This window comes from Hypanus sabinus, chromosome 18, assembly GCF_030144855.1.
Source record: "Hypanus sabinus isolate sHypSab1 chromosome 18, sHypSab1.hap1, whole genome shotgun sequence".
Lineage (NCBI taxonomy): Eukaryota > Metazoa > Chordata > Chondrichthyes > Myliobatiformes > Dasyatidae > Hypanus > Hypanus sabinus.
This window is the reverse complement of record NC_082723.1, coordinates 34,696,560-34,716,454: the sequence shown is the minus strand read 5'-3', so window position 1 is coordinate 34,716,454 and position 19,895 is coordinate 34,696,560. Positions and strand designations below refer to the sequence as shown.

The 19,895-nt window shown below is 42.7% G+C and overlaps 1 protein-coding gene across 8 annotated transcripts in view; it reads right to left on the bottom strand.

Moving 5' to 3' along the window:
* The window catches only part of akna (AT-hook transcription factor), a 127,787-nt gene that overhangs the window by 90,619 nt on the left and 17,273 nt on the right, over window positions 1–19,895 (bottom strand). For all 8 annotated transcript variants that reach the window (XR_009516485.1, XM_059994043.1, XM_059994042.1 and 5 more), the window contains 2 exons: window positions 14,515–14,589; window positions 7,682–7,826 (listed from right to left, as the gene is read on the bottom strand). Coding sequence is in view for 7 of the 8 variants with exons in the window: in XM_059994043.1 (XP_059850026.1) it covers window positions 7,682–7,826; window positions 14,515–14,589 (220 nt within the window). In the remaining variant the exon portion in view is untranslated. The remainder of the gene's footprint in view (window positions 1–7,681; window positions 7,827–14,514; window positions 14,590–19,895) is intronic.

Sequence of the window (19,895 nt, the reverse complement as noted above, 5' to 3'; positions counted from 1 at the left end):
TTGGTGTCAATGCCCCAGACCAGAGCCAGCAGGTTTGGCGTCAATGCCCCAGACCAGAGCCAGCAGGTTTGGTGTCAATGCCCCAGGCCAGAGCCAGCAGGTTTGGTGTCAATGCCCCAGGCCAGAGCCAGCAGGTTTGGTGTCAACGCCCCAGGCCAGAGTCAGCAGGTTCAGCGTCAATGCCCCAGACCAGAGCCAGCAGGTTCAGAGTCAATGCCCCAGACCAGAGCCAGCAGGTTCAGAGTCAATGCCCCAGGCCAGAGACAGCAGGTTTGGTGTCAATGCCCCAGGCCAGAGCCAGCAGGTTCAGAGTCAATGCCCCAGACCAGAGCCAGCAGGTTCAGAGTCAATGCCCCAGGCCAGAGACAGCAGGTTTGGTGTCAATGCCCCAGGCCAGAGACAGCAGGTTTGGTGTCAATGCCCCAGACCAGAGCCAGCAGGTTCAGAGTCAATGCCCCAGGTCAGAGTCAGCAGGTTTGGTGTCAATGCCCCAGGCCAGAGCCAGCAGGTTTGGTGTCAATGCCCCAGGCCAGAGCCAGCAGGTTTGGTGTCAATGCCCCAGGCCAGAGCCAGCAGGTTTGGTGTCAATGCCCCAGGCCAGAGCCAGCAGGTTTGGTGTCAATGCCCCAGACTAGATCCAGCAGGTTCAGCGTCAATGCCCCAGACCAGAGCCAGCAGGTTTGGTGTTAATGCCCCAGGCCAGAGCCAGCAGGTTCAGCGTCAATGCCCCAGACCAGAGCCAGCAGGTTTGGTGTCAATGCCCCAGACTAGATCCAGCAGGTTCAGCGTCAATGCCCCAGACCAGAGCCAGCAGGTTTGGTGTTAATGCCCCAGGCCAGAGCCAGCAGGTTCAGCGTCAATGCCCCAGACCAGAGCCAGCAGGTTTGGTGTCAATGCCCCAGACCAGAGCCAGCAGGTTTGGTGTCAATGCCCCAGACCAGAGCCAGCAGGTTTGGTGTCAATGCCCCAGGCCAGAGCCAGCAGGTTTGGTGTCAATGCCCCAGGCCAGAGCCAGCAGGTTCAGAGTCACTGCCCCAGGCCAGAGTCAGCAGGTTCAGTGTCAACGCCCCAGACCAGAGCCAGCAGGTTTGGTTTAACTGCCCCAACAGGACCAGCAGATTTGATGTGATTGCTCCAGTCCAAGACTAGTAGCTTTGTTAAGGTAGCCCTAGTGCAGAGCCAGCAGATTTGCAGTGACTATCCCAGCCCAGGACCAAAAGATTTGGTGTGACTGTACACAGCCCAGAGCCAGGAGGTTTGTTGTGAAAGTCCCATCCCAGGACCATTAGGTTTGTTTGCTTGTTACAATCATACTGCTGCACATTGTGTGGACAGTCAGCAACCTTTTCCCAGGGCAGAAATTGCTTATATAAGAAGGGAAATAGAAGGGGGTTGGGTGGCTCTATTGGTAAAAAATGAAATTAAATTCTTCAACAGAAGTGACATAGGATCAGAAGATGTAGAATCCTTGTGGGTAGAGTTAAGACACTGCAAGGTTAAAAAGACCCTGATTGGAGTTGTAAACAGGTCTCATGACAGTAGCCAGGATGTGGGATACAAATTACAACAGTAGATAGAAAAGGCATGCCAAAAGGACAGTGTTAGAAATCATGGGGAATTTCAAAACACAGGTAGATTGGGGAAATCAAGTTGGTGCTGATTCCCAAGAGAGAGAATTTGTAGAATGCTTACAAGATGGAGTTTGAGAGCACCTAGTGGTTGAGCCCACTAGGGGAAAGGCTATTCTGAACTGGGTGTTGTATAATGAACTGGATTTGATTAGGGAGCTTAAGGTAAAGGAACCCTAAGGAAGCAGTGATCATAATATGGTAGAATTCACCCTGCAATTTAAGAGGGAGAAGCTAAAGTCAAATGTATCAGTATTAAGTGGAGTAAAGGGAATTAGAGAGGCATGAGAAAGGAGTTGGCCAAAGCTGACTGGAAGGGAACATGAGCAGAGATGATGGAAGAGCAGCAATGACTGGAGTTTCTGGGAGTAATTCAGAAATTTCTTCAGCCAGAGGGTGGTGAATTTATGGAATTTGTTACCACAGGCAGCTGAGGAGGCCAAATTGTTGGGTGTATTTAAGGCAGAGCTTGAAAGGTTCTAGATTGGACATGACATTGAAGGTTATGAGGAGAAGGATCAGTCATGATTGAATGGTGGAGCAGGCTTGATTGGCCAAATGGCCTAATTCTTCGCTTATGTCTTATGGTCTTAGATAGCTGGAGGGGCAGGTAGTGTTGAGGAATCTGGGAGGCTGCAGAAGGGCTTACACAGATTAGGAGATAGGCAAAGAAATGGCAGAAGGAATAGAGTGTTGCAAAGTGTATGGTCATTGCATTTAGGTAGAAAGAATAAAAGCCAAGACCATTTTCTAAGTTGGGAGGAAATTCGCAAAGGGACTTGGGAATCATCATGCAAGATTGAGTTAGTGATGTGGAAGGCAAATGCAATGTTAACATTTGCTAACACCACTAGTGTGTGGTGCTGGTCTTAACTCGTGTGAATGGTTGCCACACTCATTATCAGAAAATCAAATTATATAGTACTACACTAAGTGCTAGTAGGCCATCAGAGGCTCGAGGTATTGAAAGGAGGCAGTGAATAGGACACACACACCTCCAGAAATTTGTTTATAAAAAATAGCAATATATACAAAATATTTTCATGAGTAGGAATAATTCAAAACTCTAACATTCTGCTTAGGTTCCAAATCCCAGATATCAAACAAAAGTCAAATTCTTGTTTAGTTAGAATGCGTGAAATTCATTAGAATAACTTTATTTTGCCAATTTCCTCACTAACTAGTTCTAGTGTTATTCCCTACTTAAAGGTTTACAGACTAACCTTTCCTTTTATTTATCCCTAGTTAATTAGAAAACTGTTGAATTCCTATTCTTGAGTATTATGGTTAACTTCATCTTCAGTTCTAGTCAGTATGCTTATAAATTCAAATTCAAATATTATACATATACAGTTTAACTCCTTTCACAACAATTCTCCAACATCACAACTCTTAAACAAAGTAAAACTTGTGCAGTAACTTATCAAAGACTTTGCAAAAATAATCAATTTCTTGCAGAAAATCAAATTTAGGTCCTTTGAATGAAAATAAACCTGTACATCCAACCGTATTAAATCCCCTATATCACTAAACATTTTGTTCCTGCACTGGTTCTTTGATCTTGGGCAGCTCGCCATCTTGTTTCTTGATATGTTGGATGAAATAGTTGATCATCTACGGAAAGTCCATTCACAAACTTGTACAAAAAACCTGACCAAATCCCTTGGTGTGATCTAACAGAATTAATTCCCGGTTACACAGTAGAGATCTTGGACACTCACCTCTGCCGATATTGTCTCGTTACAGCTGTAACTTCAATAGATCTTTTATTGCTATTGTTTCTCCTCCAGGAGTTTCACCCTGAGGTTTTCAAGTAAGTAGGGTAGAGATACTCACTACTAATTCTATTTTCAATGGTTTATATCTTTAGTTTATAATAGTTTACTGCATTTCCCTCACTTTCCTGTGCTTGCGTCAGCCATGCCTCGTTCTCGCATAGCTTTATTTTCCCAAGTTCTCTTTCTTTATATATAAAAATTTGGTAATCCTCGTCTTTATTCCTCCACAGGTGGAGCTTTCTAACATTACATCTTTTGGGTTTAATTAACCTGGGTTACACTAGAATTTAAAAATAAGGATGTAATGTTGAGACTTTCAGACTGCACAGAGTATTGTGAGCAGCTTTAGAAACATAGAAAACCTACAGCACAATGCCAGCCTTTCAGCCCACAAAGCTGTGCCGAAAATGTCCCTACCTTAGAACTACCTAGGCTTACCCACAGCCCTCTATTTTTCCAAGCTCCATGTATCCATCCAGAAGCCTCTTAAAAGACCCTATCGTTTCCGCCTCCACTGCTGCCGCTGGCAGCCCATTTACCTGCTTCCAAGCACCTTAAAACTACGCCCTCTCATGCTAGCCATTTCAACCCTGGGAAAAAGCCTCTGACTATCCATACGATCAATGGCTGTCATTAGAGAGGGCATTGATTGTATTAGAGTAGGGGGGATTCAAACATGAGGACATGAGTTGAGACTTAGGGGGAAAAAGTTTAAGGGTAACATGAGGGGGAATTCCTTTACTTAGAGAGTGGTAGCTGTGTGGAATGAGCTTCCAGTAGAAGTGGTAGAGGCAGGTTCGGTGTTGTCATTTAAAACAAAATTGGATAGGTATATGGATAGGAAAGGAATAGAGGGTTATGGGCTGAGTGCAGGTCAGTTGGATTAGGTGAGAGTAAGCAATCAGCATGGACTAGAAGGGCCGAGATGGCCTGTTTCTGTGCTGTAATTGTTATATGGTTATATGGTTACATTATCTTGTACACCTCTATCAGGTCACCTCTCATCCACCGTCGCTCCAAGGAGAAAAGGCCGAGTTCACTCAGCCTATCCTCATAAGGCATGCTCTCCAAACCAGGTAATATCCTTGTAAATCTCCTCTGCACCCTAGTTATGGTTTCCACGTCCATCCTATAGTGAGGTGACCAGAACTGAGCACAGTACTCCAAGTGGGGTCTGACCAGTGTCCTATATAGCTGCAACATTACCTCTTGTCTCTTAATCTCAATCCCACGATTGATGAAGGCCAATGACTTCTTAACCACAGAGTTAACCTGCATAGCAGCTTTGAGTGTCCTATGGACTCAGACCCCAAGATCCCTCTGATCACCTACACTGCCAAGAGTGTTTGCTATTTATGCTATATTCTGCCATCATATTTGACCTACCAAAATGAACCACCTCATCCTTGTCTGGGTTGAATTTCATCTGTCACTTCTCAACCCAGTTTTGCATCCTATCAATGTCCTGCTGTAACCTCTGATAGCCCTCCACACTATCCACAACACCCTCAACCTTTGTGTCATCAGCAAGTTTACTAACCCATCCCTCCACTTCCTCATCCAGGTAATTTATAAAAATCACAAAGAGCAGAGGTCCAAGAACCGATCCCTGAGGCACACCACTGGTCACCGGCCTCCATGCAGAATATGACCCGTCTACAACCACTCAGCTTCGAAGCAAGATGGTGGTGCAACCCAGTTTGCAGCAGCCTTTCCAGAGTTGATATCTGTTATTTGTTAAGCGGGGTGCCGTGCACAATCCTAATCTGATGAAAAACGGACATGGGAACACAGAGGAACATCTGCAAATCTCCAGGAAGGCCCTCTTCATTGCTGCTGTTGTTGTGAGGTCCGGGTCTCTACTGAGAAGAACAGGCCCCCAGTCCTCGGGGTCGCGTTGCCCGTGGCCGTTGGCGAGGGCGTCGCAGTGCATTCAGCAGAGGATCGTGCTCAGAGAGGCTGTGCTGGAGGGGATGGTCGGAGGTTCGACGGACTCGGAGTCCGCTGTGGTCAGGGCGCTTTCACTGTGTGCTGCGTCTGCGAGGCTGAGTCCGGCGACGCCTTGGAAGTCCATAGCGGGGGTATTCCCTTCTTTCGCCTGCGTGAGATGACGAGTCTATTGGGACTCTGAGGACTTGTGGAAACTGTGGTTTCTTTCAAACTTATAGTATTTTAACATCTTTGGACTATTTTTACTGTGCCCATGGTCTGTTTTTTTAATCAATTATGGTATCGTCTGCACTGTTGTAACTATATGTTAACTATAACTATATGTAACTATGTGGTTTAGTGTAAGTCTTGTATCTTTAGTTTTTGGTTTGTTGGGTGGTAGAGTTGGTCTCCTGACTTGGTGTGTCTGGGTAGTCTTGTTTTGTCTGGTGGGTTTGATGCTCCTTTCTGGGGAACGCGCTAAGATGGTAGCGTGATATTAATATGCAGCAGCCTCTCTGGACTCTGGATTTGGGGATTGCCAAACGTTACGTGGATTTTCTGGTGTAGTCTGTTTTGTCATGTGCTTTTGTGATATCATTCTGGAGGAATGTTGTCTCATTTTTTAACTGCATTACATTTGTTTCAAAATGACGATAAAATGAAACTGAACTGAACTCTTTGCCTTCTGTGGGCAAGCCAGTTCTGGATCCAAAAAGCAATGTCCCCTTGGATCCAATGCCTCCTTACTTTCTCAATAACCCTTGCATGGGGTACCTTATCAAATGCCTTGTTGAAATCCATATACATTACATCTACGACTCTATCTTCATCAATCCTCAAAAAATTCAGTCAGGCTTGTAAGGCACGACCTGCCTTAAACAAAGTCATGCTGACTATTCCTAATCATATTATGCCTCTCCAAATGTTCATAAATCTTTCCTCTCAGGATCTTCTCCAACCACTGAAGTAAGACTCACTGGTCTATAATTTCCTGGAATAAAGGACAACATCTGCAACCCTCCAATCCTCTGGAACCTCTCCCATCCCCAGTGATGATGTAAAGATCATCACCAGAGGCTCAGCAATCTCCTCCCTCATCTCCCACAGTAGACTGGGGTACATCCCGTCCGGTCCTGGTGACTTATCCAACTTGTTGTTTTCTAAAAGATCCAGCGCATCCTCTTTCTTAATATCTACATGTTCAAGCTTTTCAGTCCACAGCAAGTCATCCTTACAACTGCCACGATCCTTTTCTGTAGTGAATACTGAAATATTCATTAAGTACCTCTGCCATCTCCTCCAGTTCCATACACACTTTCCCACTGTCACACTTGATTGGTCCTATTCTCTCACGTCTTATCCTCTTGCTCTTCACATACTTGTGGAATGCTTTTTCTGGGCTTCTTATCTAATAAAGGATGAGCTGAGATTGGAGGTGGTTCAAAGGAGGTCATGAAAATGATTCTGGGATTGAAAGGGTTGTCATATGAACAGTGGCCTAACAGGGCTTGTACTCACTGGAATTTAGAAGAATGAGGATGGTGATCTCATTGAAACCTATCAAATGTTGAAAGGCCAAGATAGAGTGAATGTGGAGTGAATGTTTCCTCTAGTGGGGAGTCTAGGACCAGAAGGCACAACTTCATAATAGAGGAATGTCCATTTAGAAGAGAGATGAGGAAGAATTTCTTCAGCCAGAAGTTTGTGAATCTGTGGAATTCATTGTCACAGGTGGCTATGGAGGCCAGATCATTGGGTGTATTTAAGGTGGAGATTAGTCAGGGTGTGAAAGAGAGGAGAATTGGGTTGAGAGGGAAATGGATCAGCCATGATGAAATGGTGGAGCAGACCTAAGTGGCCTAATTGTGGTCCTATGTCATTTGATCTTATATGAGGGGGCATAGTTTTACGGTGATTGGAGGAACATATTGGAGTAATTTTCGTGGTAGTTATTTTACACAGAGAATGGTGAGTGTGTGAAACGCCTTGCTAGGGTGGTGGTAGAGGCAAATACATTTCGGACATTTAAAAGACTCTTAGATAGGCACATAGTTGCAAGTAAAATGAGGGTTCGGGGCTGTGGAAGAGGGAAGAGTTAAACTGATTGCGGAGTAGGGTTATATAAGTTGGCACAACATCGTGGGCCAAAGGACCTGTACTGTGTTGTACTGTTCTATGCCTTATTTTATGAAATGAGGCTCAGACAAATTATCAAAGACACAGAAATAAGCTCTGCACATGGCCATCACTGCACTGGAAGTTGAAAGCAATCTTCTCCATTTCCCTCCAAATTTGAAGTTTCAGAATATCCCGTGACAGAAGAACAAAATGTGATGTTCTTACCCGTTTGAGCGTTGGAGTCCAGAGAGGGGCCCAATTTGGCTTTCTGTGGATGTGAGATGGCAAATGTCATGACCTTTGAAGCCCGATTCATGGTTTCTCCCTGGAAACTGTGCCCCGGATTAGGAGGATCAACAAACAGGTTGACCTACACAATAAAAGATGAAACTGTGAGCAAGCCCTAAGGGCAATCAATATAAAACAACAGAAACTACTGAGCTTGCCTGCTCTCCCCAAACAACTTCCAGTTATGATGAAAGGTCATCAGTGTTACGTTTTGTAAATCCAAAACATAAAAACTAATTGAAAGGAAAACAAGGGAGCCAGGAAATGTGCGTCTAACTTCATTTGCACTTTAAGTGAAGGATGTAAGTATGATGTTATAGCAATTCATGTATTTTTACATAAAACCCAGAATAAATTATTTAAACAGATACAGAATGCTTACTCAAACATTATAATTACAATATTATTCAATTATGGAAATATTAAATACTTAACAATCAACCTGAAGCATTAACTCTGTCCCTCTCACTCCCATTAGCCAAATCAATTTCTCCTTCCTGGTACAGTCAATCTTTCATCACTTTTAACACCTCAATTTGATTGAATCTTTGAAACCCCAGATCCAGCAAAAAAAAATTGATAGGCTAAATTGCCTGTTAGAGTGCTGTACCACTCTCCGTGTCTCTCTCTGTATCTATCTCTCTTCCTCCCTGTGGCCACGACACCTGCCCTAACAATTCACCCTCTGTTGTGGTGACACAGGTGAATTGTGGTTTTAAGTTAGCCTCTCTGGTACACCTGTGTGAAGAACATAGTGCTGTCAGTGAAGAGGGGATGTTTTGCCCACAGACTGCCCTGTTCCATTGACAGTAAATAGAGTGAGATTCTGTAAGGTGTTTATTGTGTACAGAAGTCCTTTGTGACTTACACAGCCAAGTTACGTAACGGAGAGCATGTCCAAACTCCTCATGACCAAGAGAGGTCTCCTCCCACACCTTATTCCACCCATCACTTTGTTTTTTTTCCCTCTCTCTGGCTGCCACCATCTATTGTCCACCAGGGACGTGATAACTTTAGAGAGGGCGCAGAAGAGCTAAACCAGGATACTGCTTGCTGCATTAAAGAGCATATCTTATGAAAATAGGTTGAGTGAGCTGGGGTTTTTCTCTCTGGAGCAAAGGAGGATGAGAGGTGACTTGATAGATGTGTACAAGATGATAGGAGGAATAGAGTGAGTGAAAAGTTTGGCATTTTTCCCAGGGCAGAAAAAGCTAATATGAGAGGACATAATTTTAAGGTGATGGAGGAAAGTATAGGGGGGATGTCAGAAGTAAGTTTTTTTTTACAAAGCGAGTGGTGGGTGCATGAAATCTGGAACATGGAGGTGCTAGAGGCAGATACTTTAGGCTTACTTAATAAACTCTTAGATAGGCAGATGGATGATTGATCTGAGAGAAAAGACTTGTGCCATATTGTGGACTGAAAGGCCTGTATTGTGTTGTAGTGTCCTATGTTCTATGTATAATACCCTGGTTTAAGACAAGATTTTATTAATACGGTTATGCTGTTGTGCATTTTATTTGCGGCAGATGTCCTCAAAATGCAATTATATTAAAAAAAAGTGTTCCTTTAATTACATTATACACATAATAATATGAAGTTTCAATTGAGTTACATTTTTTTTATTTAATAATAAAAATTCAGTTGATTACTAAGTTGGGCTTTTTGAATTAGCCAATAGGAGTTGTCTTGTTTACATTTTGGCCAATAAGATTTTGGCACAGGGTTGTGATTGTGGGAGATTCTAATTTTCCACACATAGACTGGAAAGCCCATACTGTAAAGGGGCTGGATGGTTTGGAGTTTGTAAAATGTGTGCAGGATAGTTTTTTGCAGCAATACATTGAGGTACCAACTAGAGAAGGGACAATGTTGGATCTCCTGCTAGGGAATGAGATAGGTCAGGTGATGGAGGTATGTGTTGGGGAGCACTTCTGGTCCAGTGATCACAATGCTATTAGTTTCAATATAATTATGGAGAAGGATAGGACTGGACCCAGGGTTGAGATTTTTGATTGGGAAAAGGCTAACATTGAGGAGATGCGAAAGGATTTAGGAGTGGATTGGGACAATTTGTTTTATGGGAAGGATGTAATAGAGAAAGGGAGGTCATTTAATGGTGAAATTTTGAGGGTACAGAATCCATGGTTTTCAAGGGATAGTGGAAACATGGTTTCAGAAAAAGAGAGATATTTACAATAAATATAAGCAGCATATGAGTCAGAGAGGCTACCTCAGAATGACATTTATCACAAATCAGATTTATGGAAGTAAAAATGAGCTAATTTATCTTTAGACATATGAGCCCCATGTACCACTTTAAATTGAATCAACATATGTTTAGCACAAATAGAAGAAAAATTAACTAATTGAAAAATCTTCTCCCATTTCTCTATAGGTAAAGAAAGTTGAAGTTTCTTCTCACATTCATGTTTAATTTTATCGGATATATCTAGCTGTATATTCATAATCATATCATAAATAATTGCTATTAAACCCTTTTGATAAAGGTTTAAGCCAAAAAAAAAATTCCATAATATCAACATGGATTTGTGCGTGGAAGTTCATGTTTGACAAATCTTATTGAATTTTTTGAAGAGGTTACTAGGGAAGTTGATGAGGGTAAAGCAGTGGATGTTGTCTATATGAACTTCAGTAAGGCCTTTGACAAGGTTCCACACAGAAGGTTAGTTAGGAAGGTTCAATCGTTAGGTTTTAATATTGAAGTAGTAAAATGGATTCAACAGTAGCTGGATGGGAGATGCCAGAGAGTAGTGGTGGATAACTGTTTGTCAGGTTGGAGGCCGGTGACTAGTGGTGTGCCTCAGGGATCTGCACTGGGTCCAATGTTGTTTGTCATATACATTAATGATCTGGATGATGGAGTGGTAAATTGGATTAGTAAGTATGCAGATGATACTAAGATAGGTGGCATTGTGGATAATGAAGTAGGGCTTCAAAGGTTGCAGAGAGATTTAGGCCAGTTAGAAGAGTGGGCTGAAAGATGGCAGATGGAGTTTAATGCTGATAAGTGAGAGGTGCTACATTTTGGTAGGACTAATCAAAATAGGACATACATGGTAAATGGTAGGGCATTGAGGAATGCAGTAGAACAGAGTGATCTAGGAATAATGGTGCATAGTTCCCTGAAGGTGGAATCTCATATGGATAGGGTGGTGTAGAAAGCTTTTGGTATGCTGGCCTTTATAAATCAGAGCATTGAGTATAGGAGTTGGGATGTAATGTTAAAATTGTACAAGGCATTGGTAAGGCAAAATTTGGAGTATTGTGTACAGTTCTGGTCACTGGTCATTGTAGGAAAGATGTCAACAAAATAGAGAGTGTACAGAGAAGATTTAGTAGAATGTTACCTGGGTTTCAGCACCTAAGCTACAGAGAAAGGTTGAACAAGTTAGGTCTTTATTCTTTGGAGCGTAGAAGGTTGAGGGAGGACTTGATAGAGGTATTTAAAATTATGAGGGGGATAGATAGAGTTGACGTGGATAGGCTTTTTCCATTGAGAGTAGGGGAGATTCAAACAAGAGGACATGAGTTGAGAGTTAAGGGGCAAAAGTTTAGGGGTAACACGAGGGGGAATTTCTTTACTCAGAGAGTGGTAGCTGCGTGTAATGAGCTTCCAGTAGAAATGGTAGAGGCAGGTTTGATATTGTCATTTATTGTCATTATAGCACTTACTTTGTATTCATAGTTATTTCATAGATAACACTATTCTTTGCATTTCTTGTTAGATGCTAACTGCATTTCATTTGGCTTTGTATCTGTACTTGGCACAATGAAAATAAGGTTTAATCTAATCTAGTTCTGCTTCTATGTCTTATGATCTTATCGGAATATAGTTAGGCCATTTGGCCCATCGACTCTGCCTAACCATTTATCCATGGTTGATCCTTTTCTTTTCCCTCCTCAGCCTCACATCCCAGCCTTCTCCCTGTAACCTTTGATGCCACATCCAATCATGAACCTATCAAGTTCTTCCTTAAATACACCCAACAACCTGACTTCCACAGCTACCTGTGGTAATAAATTCCACAAATTCACCACCCTCTGGCAAAGTATTTAAAATTTTCCACATCTCTGTTTTCTATGTATGCTACTCTATCCTGAGGCTGTGCCCTCTTGTCTTAGACTCCCTTACCAAGGGAAACATCCTTTCCACATCTACTGTCTAGGCCTTTCAACATTCCAAAGGTTTCAGAGATTCCCCTCTCATCCTTCTAAATTCCAGTGAGCAGAGTCCCAGAGCTATCAAATGTTCCTTGTATGATAACCCTTTCATTCCCAGAATCATCCTTGTGAATCTCTTCTGAACCCTCTCCAATGCCAACACATCTTTTCTCACATGAGGAGCCCAGAACGGTTCACAATACTCAAGGTGAAGCCTCACTAATGCCTTATAAAGCCTCAGCATCATATCCCCACTCTTATAGTCTAGACCTCTTGAAATGAATGCTAACATTGCATTTACCTTCCTCACCATCGACCCTATCTGCATGATAAGCTTTATGGTGTTCTGCACAAGGACTCCCAAGTTGAAGGTTTCAAAAACATTTAATGTCAGAGAAGTGTATACAACATACATCTTGAAATGCTGAAAACAGAGGAGTGCCCCCAATGAATGAATGACAGTTAAATGTTAGAACCCCAAAGACCCCCAGCTCCCGCACATAAGCAGCAGCAAGCAACGATCCCTCCCCCCACCAGCAAAAAAAAAGCATTGGCACCCACCACCGAGCACTCAAATATGACAAAACCAATAGCAAAGACACAGACTTGCAGCACCCCGAAGACTACTTGTTCATCCGGTATCCGACATGCCACAGGCTCGCTCGCTCCCTAACAAGGGAGAAAGACTTGTCCCCGTTTCACAGCGAGAGGGGAGACATAACAAACAACTCGCTGGTTTACAATGTTAAAAGTGTTGCCTTTTCTGAGCTTTGTCCTTTGCATCTCAGATTTTTGGATTTTCTCCCCATTTAGAAAATAGTCACCATATTTATTTCTTCTACCAAAGAAGCACATGACCATGAATTTTCCAACATTGTATTTCATTTGCCACTTTCTTGTGCATTCTCCTAATCTGCCTCAGTCCTTCTGTAGCCTACCTGGTTCCTCAATGCTACCTGCCCCTCCACCAATCTTTGTATCATCTGTAAACTTGGCAACACAGCGATCTATTCCATAATCTAAATCAATGATATAGAGCATAAAAAGAAGAGGGACCTAACTCTGACATCTGTGGAATACCACTAGACACTGGTAGCCAACCAGAAAAGGATCCTTTTATTCACACTACCAAACAGCCAATGCTATAACCAGACCAGCATCTTTCCTGTAATACCATGGGCTCTTCACTTGGTAGGCAGCCTCATGTGTGGCACCGTGTCAAAGGTCTTCTGCAAGTCCAAATATACAACATTCACTGCATCCCCTTTATCTATTCTACTTGTAATCTCCTCAAAGAATTCCAACAGGCTCATCGGGCAAGATTTTCCATGAAGGAAACCATGCTGACTTTGTCCTATCTTGTCCTGTGTCAACAAGTACTCCATAACCTCATCCTTGACAACTGACTCCCAACATCTTCCCAACCACTGAGGTCAGGCTATCTGGTCTATAAATTCCTTTCTGCTGCTTTTCTCCTTTCCTAAAGAGTGAAGTGACATTTGCAATTTTTCAGTCCTCTGGCACTATGCCAGAATCCAATGATTTTTGAAAGACCATTACTAATGCTTCCACAATCTCTAGCGCTATCTATTTCAGAACCTACTATGCAGTTCATCTGGACTCTTGAAATAGTAACTACACTCGCTTGTCGTCCCTCATCTGGCACACTGGCACACTGCCGGTGTCTTCCACAGTGAAGCAAAATACTCATTTAGTTCATCTGTTATCTCCTTGGCATCTGTTGTTATATCTCCAGCCTCATTTTCTAGTGGTCCTATATCCTCTCTCATCTCTTTTATATTTTACATACTTGAAAAAGCTTTTACTATCCACCTTGATATTGTTTGCTAGCTTGATTTCATATTTCATCTTTTTCCTCCTAATGATTTATTTAGTTGCTCTATGTAGGTTTTCAAAAGCTTCCCAGTCCTCTGTCTTCCCACTAATTTTTGCATTGTTGTATATCCTGTCTTTTGTTTATACATTAGCTTTGACTTCCTTTGTCAGCCATGGTTATACCACTTTGCTACTTGAGTATTTCTTTATTCTGCACTTTCCTCATTTTCCCCAGAAATTCATACCATAGCTTATCTGCTGCCATCTCTGTTATAAGCTCCTTCCAATTTACTTTGGCCAACTCCTCCCTCATACCACTGTAATTTCCTTTACTGTTTGTCAGACTTAACTTTCTCCCTATTAAATTTCAAGTTGAACTCAATCATATCATGATCACTGCCTTCTAAGGGTCTTTTACCTTAAGCTCCATAATCACATCTGATTCATTACATAATACCCAATCCAGTATAGCTGATCCCCTAGTAGGCTCAACGACAAACTGCTCTAAAAAGTCATCTTGTAGACATTCAAAATTCACTCTCTTGAGACCCATTACCAACCTGATCTGCCCAATTGACCAGCATGCCGAAATCTCTCGTTACTATCATAACACTGACCTATTGATACTCCTTCACTATTTTCCATTATAATCTGTAGTCCACATCCCAGCTACTGTTCAGAGGCCTGCAGAGCTACTGCAGAGATGAGTGACAATACCCATCCCACACACTCATCTCAGCACTCCCTACCTTGGCCCCGATCCGCAGCCGGTCGATGGTGTTCTCTGCTTCAGCGTACTTGGTGAGCAAGCGCCGATAATCCTCCTGTTAAAATAAACTGCTCAGATGATTGCGACGACAAGTGAATGACCCTAAACCCTCACCTTGGGTCAATCTCCTATCAACCCTCTGTGCCTTCTGGCGGGGGTGAGAAAAGGGAAGGGAATTTTCCCAAATCAGTCACTAGGATAAGAAACATGACCAATAATAACACTGGACAACAATTTTTTTTAAGTGTTTCTTCCTAATAATATTTTTGTTTATGATAGACCGCTTGAAACTGAGTACAAATATAATTTCAGACTATTGAAATTATGGAAAATTTGGAGAAACAAGAAATTAAGTTTTATTGATTATAATGCATTTAATTGCAAAACAGTGCTGATGCTTTGCAATAGTTTAACTAAGCTAAAAATATTTTGGTGATGATTTTCAATGTCTGAGGCTTCTTGTTCAAGTATCTAACAATAATCAGCCAGGATTGTGGATGGATTCCAGTTGCCCTGATACTGTTTCTCCATGACCGCAATGACCTGGTGAAACCTTTCACCAAATGAGTCACTGACATTGTCAAGATTTGCAGGAAGAATTCTAAATAGGAATGAAAAAAATTAATCTTTTGTGACATGTTGCACTTCCTTATTTTGTATATTTGAAGCATTTTGTCAACCAGCTGCATATAGTTTGGTGCTCTGCAGTTGCTAAGAAGTTTTCCAACCCCTTCCATGTCATTTTCTCTAGTCCCGATAGAAGTTCTTCAAATTGCCTGTCATTGATGATTTGTTTGATTTATGGACCAACAAATTAGTCTTCCTTAATCTTGCCATCAGTTTTTCTGTCTTGAATAATGAATTGAAATAACAAATGCAGTCGATTTTAAAAAAATGGTAAGTGATAGGGAAATTTCATGGTGATTTTCATGATCTGCAGCCGAAATTACAAAAGGTAGATCCAAAAGTATTCAGGAAGCAAAATCTTTGTTGTCCAGTGTAATCAGAGCCTTCCATGCTGTAGTCCCAATGACTAACCCCAACCTGTTCCTGGTAAACAGATTTCTATTCAATAACTTTATCATTATTAATACAACAAAGTGTCACCTTTTCCAGACGAATAAAGAATCTCTGACATTGCAAATCAGCTTTTGTAGACACACATTTGCTTCCAATTGTATTTGAAATTAACAACTGGATTAATGGCCAAATCAGAGATATTTTCAGTTGTAGCTGAATACACCAGTGGATATGGACTGCTGAACAGTAGAGAGTGCTGTTGAAGGGGAAGTGTGGAGGAAATGCTGCCCTAAAACCAGAAATCATAGCATTTGGCCCATCGAGTTTGCTCTGACATTCCATCATGGCTGAGTAATTATCCCACTCAACCCCATTCTCCTTTTTTCTCGTCGTAACCTTTGACACCCTGACAAATCGAGAACCTATCAATCTCCACTTTAAATATACCCAGTACTTGGTGTCTGCAGCTGACTGTGGCCATGAATTCCACAGAATCACCACCCTCTGGCTAAAGAAATTCATCATATGCGTTCTAAATGAACATCCTCTATTCTGAGGCTGTGCTCTCTGGTCCTAGACTCCCCCACTGTAGGAAACATCCTCTCGACATCCACTCTATTGAGGCCTTTCAATATTTGAGATCCCCCGTCATTCTTCTAAATTCCAGCAAATACAGGCCCAGAACCATTAAACAGTCCCCAAACATTAACCCTTTCATTTCTGGGATCATTCTCATGAAGTTCATCTGGGCCCTCTCCAATGTCAGAACATTCTTTCTCAGATATGGGGCCCCAAACTGATCACGTTTCTCTAAGTACAGTCTGACCAATGCCTTAAAAAGAACTCAGCATTATTGCCTTGCTTTATATTTTAGTCCATTCAAAATAAATGCTAACATTGTATATGCCTTCCTCACCATTGATTCAGTCTGAAAGTTAACCATTAGGGAATGATGGATAGGAGGTATAGCCAGGTAGTCACACAGTGGCCTCATGAGACAGATAAGTCCGTAACGGTCAGGAGAGGGAAGGACAGGAGTCAGATGCTAGAGAGTACCCCTGTGGCTGTCCCCCTTAACAATAAGTTCTCCTATTTGAGTACTGTTGGGGGGCATAGCCAGCCTGGGAAAAGCAACAGTGGTGGTGCCTCTGGCACAGAGTCCAGCCCTGTGGCTCAGAAGGGGAGGGAAAGGAAGAGGGTGGCAGCAGTGATAGGGGACTCTATAATCAGGGGGTCAGACAGGTGATTCTGTGGACACAGGAAAGAAGCACGGATGGTAGTTTGCCTCTCAGGTGCCAGGGTTTGGGATGTTTCTGATTGTGTCCATGATATCCTGAAGTGGGAAGGTGAACAGCCAGAGGTCGTGGTACATATTGGTACCAATGACATAGGTAGGAAAAGGGAAGAGGACCTGAAAACAGACTACAAGGAGTTAGGAAGGAAGTTGAGAAGCAGGACCTCAAAGGTAGTAATCTTGGGATTACTGCCTGTGCCACTTGAAAGTGAGTATAGGAATAGAATGACGTGGAGGATAAATGTGTGGCTGAGGGATTGGAGCAGGGGGCAAGGATTCAGATTTCTGGATCTTTGGGATCTCTTTTGGGGCAGGTGTGACCTGTACAAAAAGGATGGGTTGCACTTGAATCCCAGGTGGACCAATATCCTGACGGGGAGGTTTGCTAAGGTTATTGGGGAGGGTTTAAACTGGGATTGCTGGGGGGTTGGGAACCAAACTGAAGAGACGGAGGAAGCGGCAATTGGCTCATAAATAGAGAAAGCTTGGAGACAGTGCGAGATGGAGGATAGACAGGTGATAGAGAAGGCATGCACTCAGATCAATTGCTTGAGATGTGTCTATTTTAATACAAGGAGTATTATGAACAAAGTGGATGAGCTTAGAGCGTGGATCAGTACTTGGAGCTATGATGTTGTGGCCATTACAGAGACTTGGATGGCTCAGGGACAGGAATGGTGACTTCGAGTGCCAAGCTTTAGATGTTTCAGAAAGGACAGGGAGGGAGGCAAAAGAAATGGGGGTGTGGCATTGTTGATCAGGGATAGTGTCATGCAGAAAAGGAGGAAGTCATGGAGAGATTGTTTATGGAATCTCTGTTGGTGGAAGTTAGGAACAGGAAGGGGTTAATAACTCTACTGGGTGTTTTTATGGACCACCCAATAGTAACAATGACATTGAGGAGTAGATAGGGAGACAGATTCTGGAAAGGTGTAATAATAACAGAGTTGTTGTGGTGAGAGATTTTAATTTCCCAAATATCAATTGGCATCTCCCTAGACCAAGGAGTTTAGATGGGGTAGAGGTTGTTAAGTGTGTTCAGGAAGGTTTTGTGACTCAGTATGTAGATAAGCCTACAAGAGGAGAGGCTGCACTTGATCTGGTATAGGGAAATGAACCTGGCCAGGTGTCAGACCTCACAGTGGGACAGTATTTTGGAGATAGTGATCACAATTCACAAGTTAGGAAAGCGTTTCATTGGAGTAAGGGGAAATATGAAGCTATCAGGCAGGAACTAGGAAGCATTAATTGGGAACAGATGTTCTCAGGGAAATGTATGGAAGAAATGAGGCAAATGTTCAGGGAATATTTGCGTGGAGTTCTGTATAGGTATATTCTAATGAGATGGAAAGGATGGTAGGGTACAGGAACCTTGGTGTACAAAGGCTGTTGTAAATCTAGTCAAGAAGAAAATAGCTTATGAAAGGTTCAAAAAACAAGGTATTGATAGAGATACAGTAGATTATAAGGCTAGCAGGAAGGAGCTTAAGAATGAAATTAGGGGAGTCAGAAGGGGCCATGAGAAGGCCTTGGCGGACAGGATTAAGGAAAACCCTAAGAGATTCTACAAGTGCGTGAAGAGCAAGAGGTTAAGATATGAGAGAATAGGACCAATCAAGTGTGACAGTGGAAAAGTGTGTATGGAACTGGTGGAGATAGCAGAGGTACTTAATGAATACTTTACTTCAGTATTCACTATGGAAAAGGATCTTGGCTATTGTAGGGAAGACTAGGTATTAATAAAAAGGATGTGCTGGAACTTTTGGAAAACATCAAGTTGGATAAGCCTCTGGGACCGGATGAGATGTATCCCAGGCTACTGTGGGAGGCAAGGGAGGAGATTGTTGAGCCTCTGGCAATGATCTTTGCATTAACAATAGGGATGGGAGAAGTTCCGGAGGATTGGAGGGTTGCTGATGTTGTTTCCTTATTCAAGAAAGGGAGTAGAGATAGCCCTGGAAATTATAGACCAGTGAGTCTTACTTCAGTGGTTGGTAAGTTGATGGAGAAGATCCTGAGAGGTAGGATTTATGAACATTTGGAGAGGCATAATATGATTAGGAGTAGTCAGCATGGCTTAGTCAAGGGCAGGTCATGCCTTATGAGCCTGATTGAATGTTTTGCGGATGTGACATTGATGAAGGAAGAGCAGTAGATGTAGTGTATATGGATTTCAGCAACGCGTTTGATAAGGTACCCCATGCAAGGCTTATTAAGAAAGTAAGGAGGCATGAGACCCAAGGGGACATTGCTTTGTGGATCCAGAACTGGCTTGCCCACAGAAGGCAAGTGGTGATGAGTGGTGTGCCTCAGGGATCTGTTCTGGGACGCCTTTGCCTTTGTGATTTTTATAAGTTACCTGGATGAGGAAGTGGAGGGATGGGTTAGTAACTTTGCTGATGACACAAAGGTTGGAGGTGTTGTGAGTGTGGAGGGCTGTCAGAGGTTACAACGGGACATTGATAGGATGCAAAACTGGGCTGAGAAGTGGCAGATGGAGTTCAATCCAGATAAGTGTGAGGTGGTTCATTTTGGTAGGTCAAGTATGATGGCAGAATATAGTATTAATGGTAAGACTCTTGGCAGTGTGGAGGACCAGAGGCATCTTGGGGTCTGAGTCCATAGGATACTCAATGCTGCTGTGCAGGATGACTCTGTGGTTAAGAAGGCTTACGGTGCAATGGCCTTCATCAATTGTGGGATTGAGTTTAGGAGCCAAGAGGTAATGTTGCAGCTGTATTGGACCCAGGTCAGGCCCCACTTGGAATACAGCACTCAGTTCTGGTTGCCTCACTACAGAAAGGATGTGGAAACCATAGAAAGGGTGCAGAGGAGATTTACAAGTATGTTGCATGGATTGGGGAGCATGCCTTATGTGTATAGGTTGAGTGAACTCGGCCTTTTCTCCTTGGAGCGACGGAGGATGAGAGGTGACCTGATAGAGGTGTATAAGATGATCAGAGGCATTGATTGTGTGGATAGTCAGAGGCTTTTTCCCGGGGCTGAAATGGCTAGCATGAGAGGGCACAGTTTTAAGGTGCTTGGAA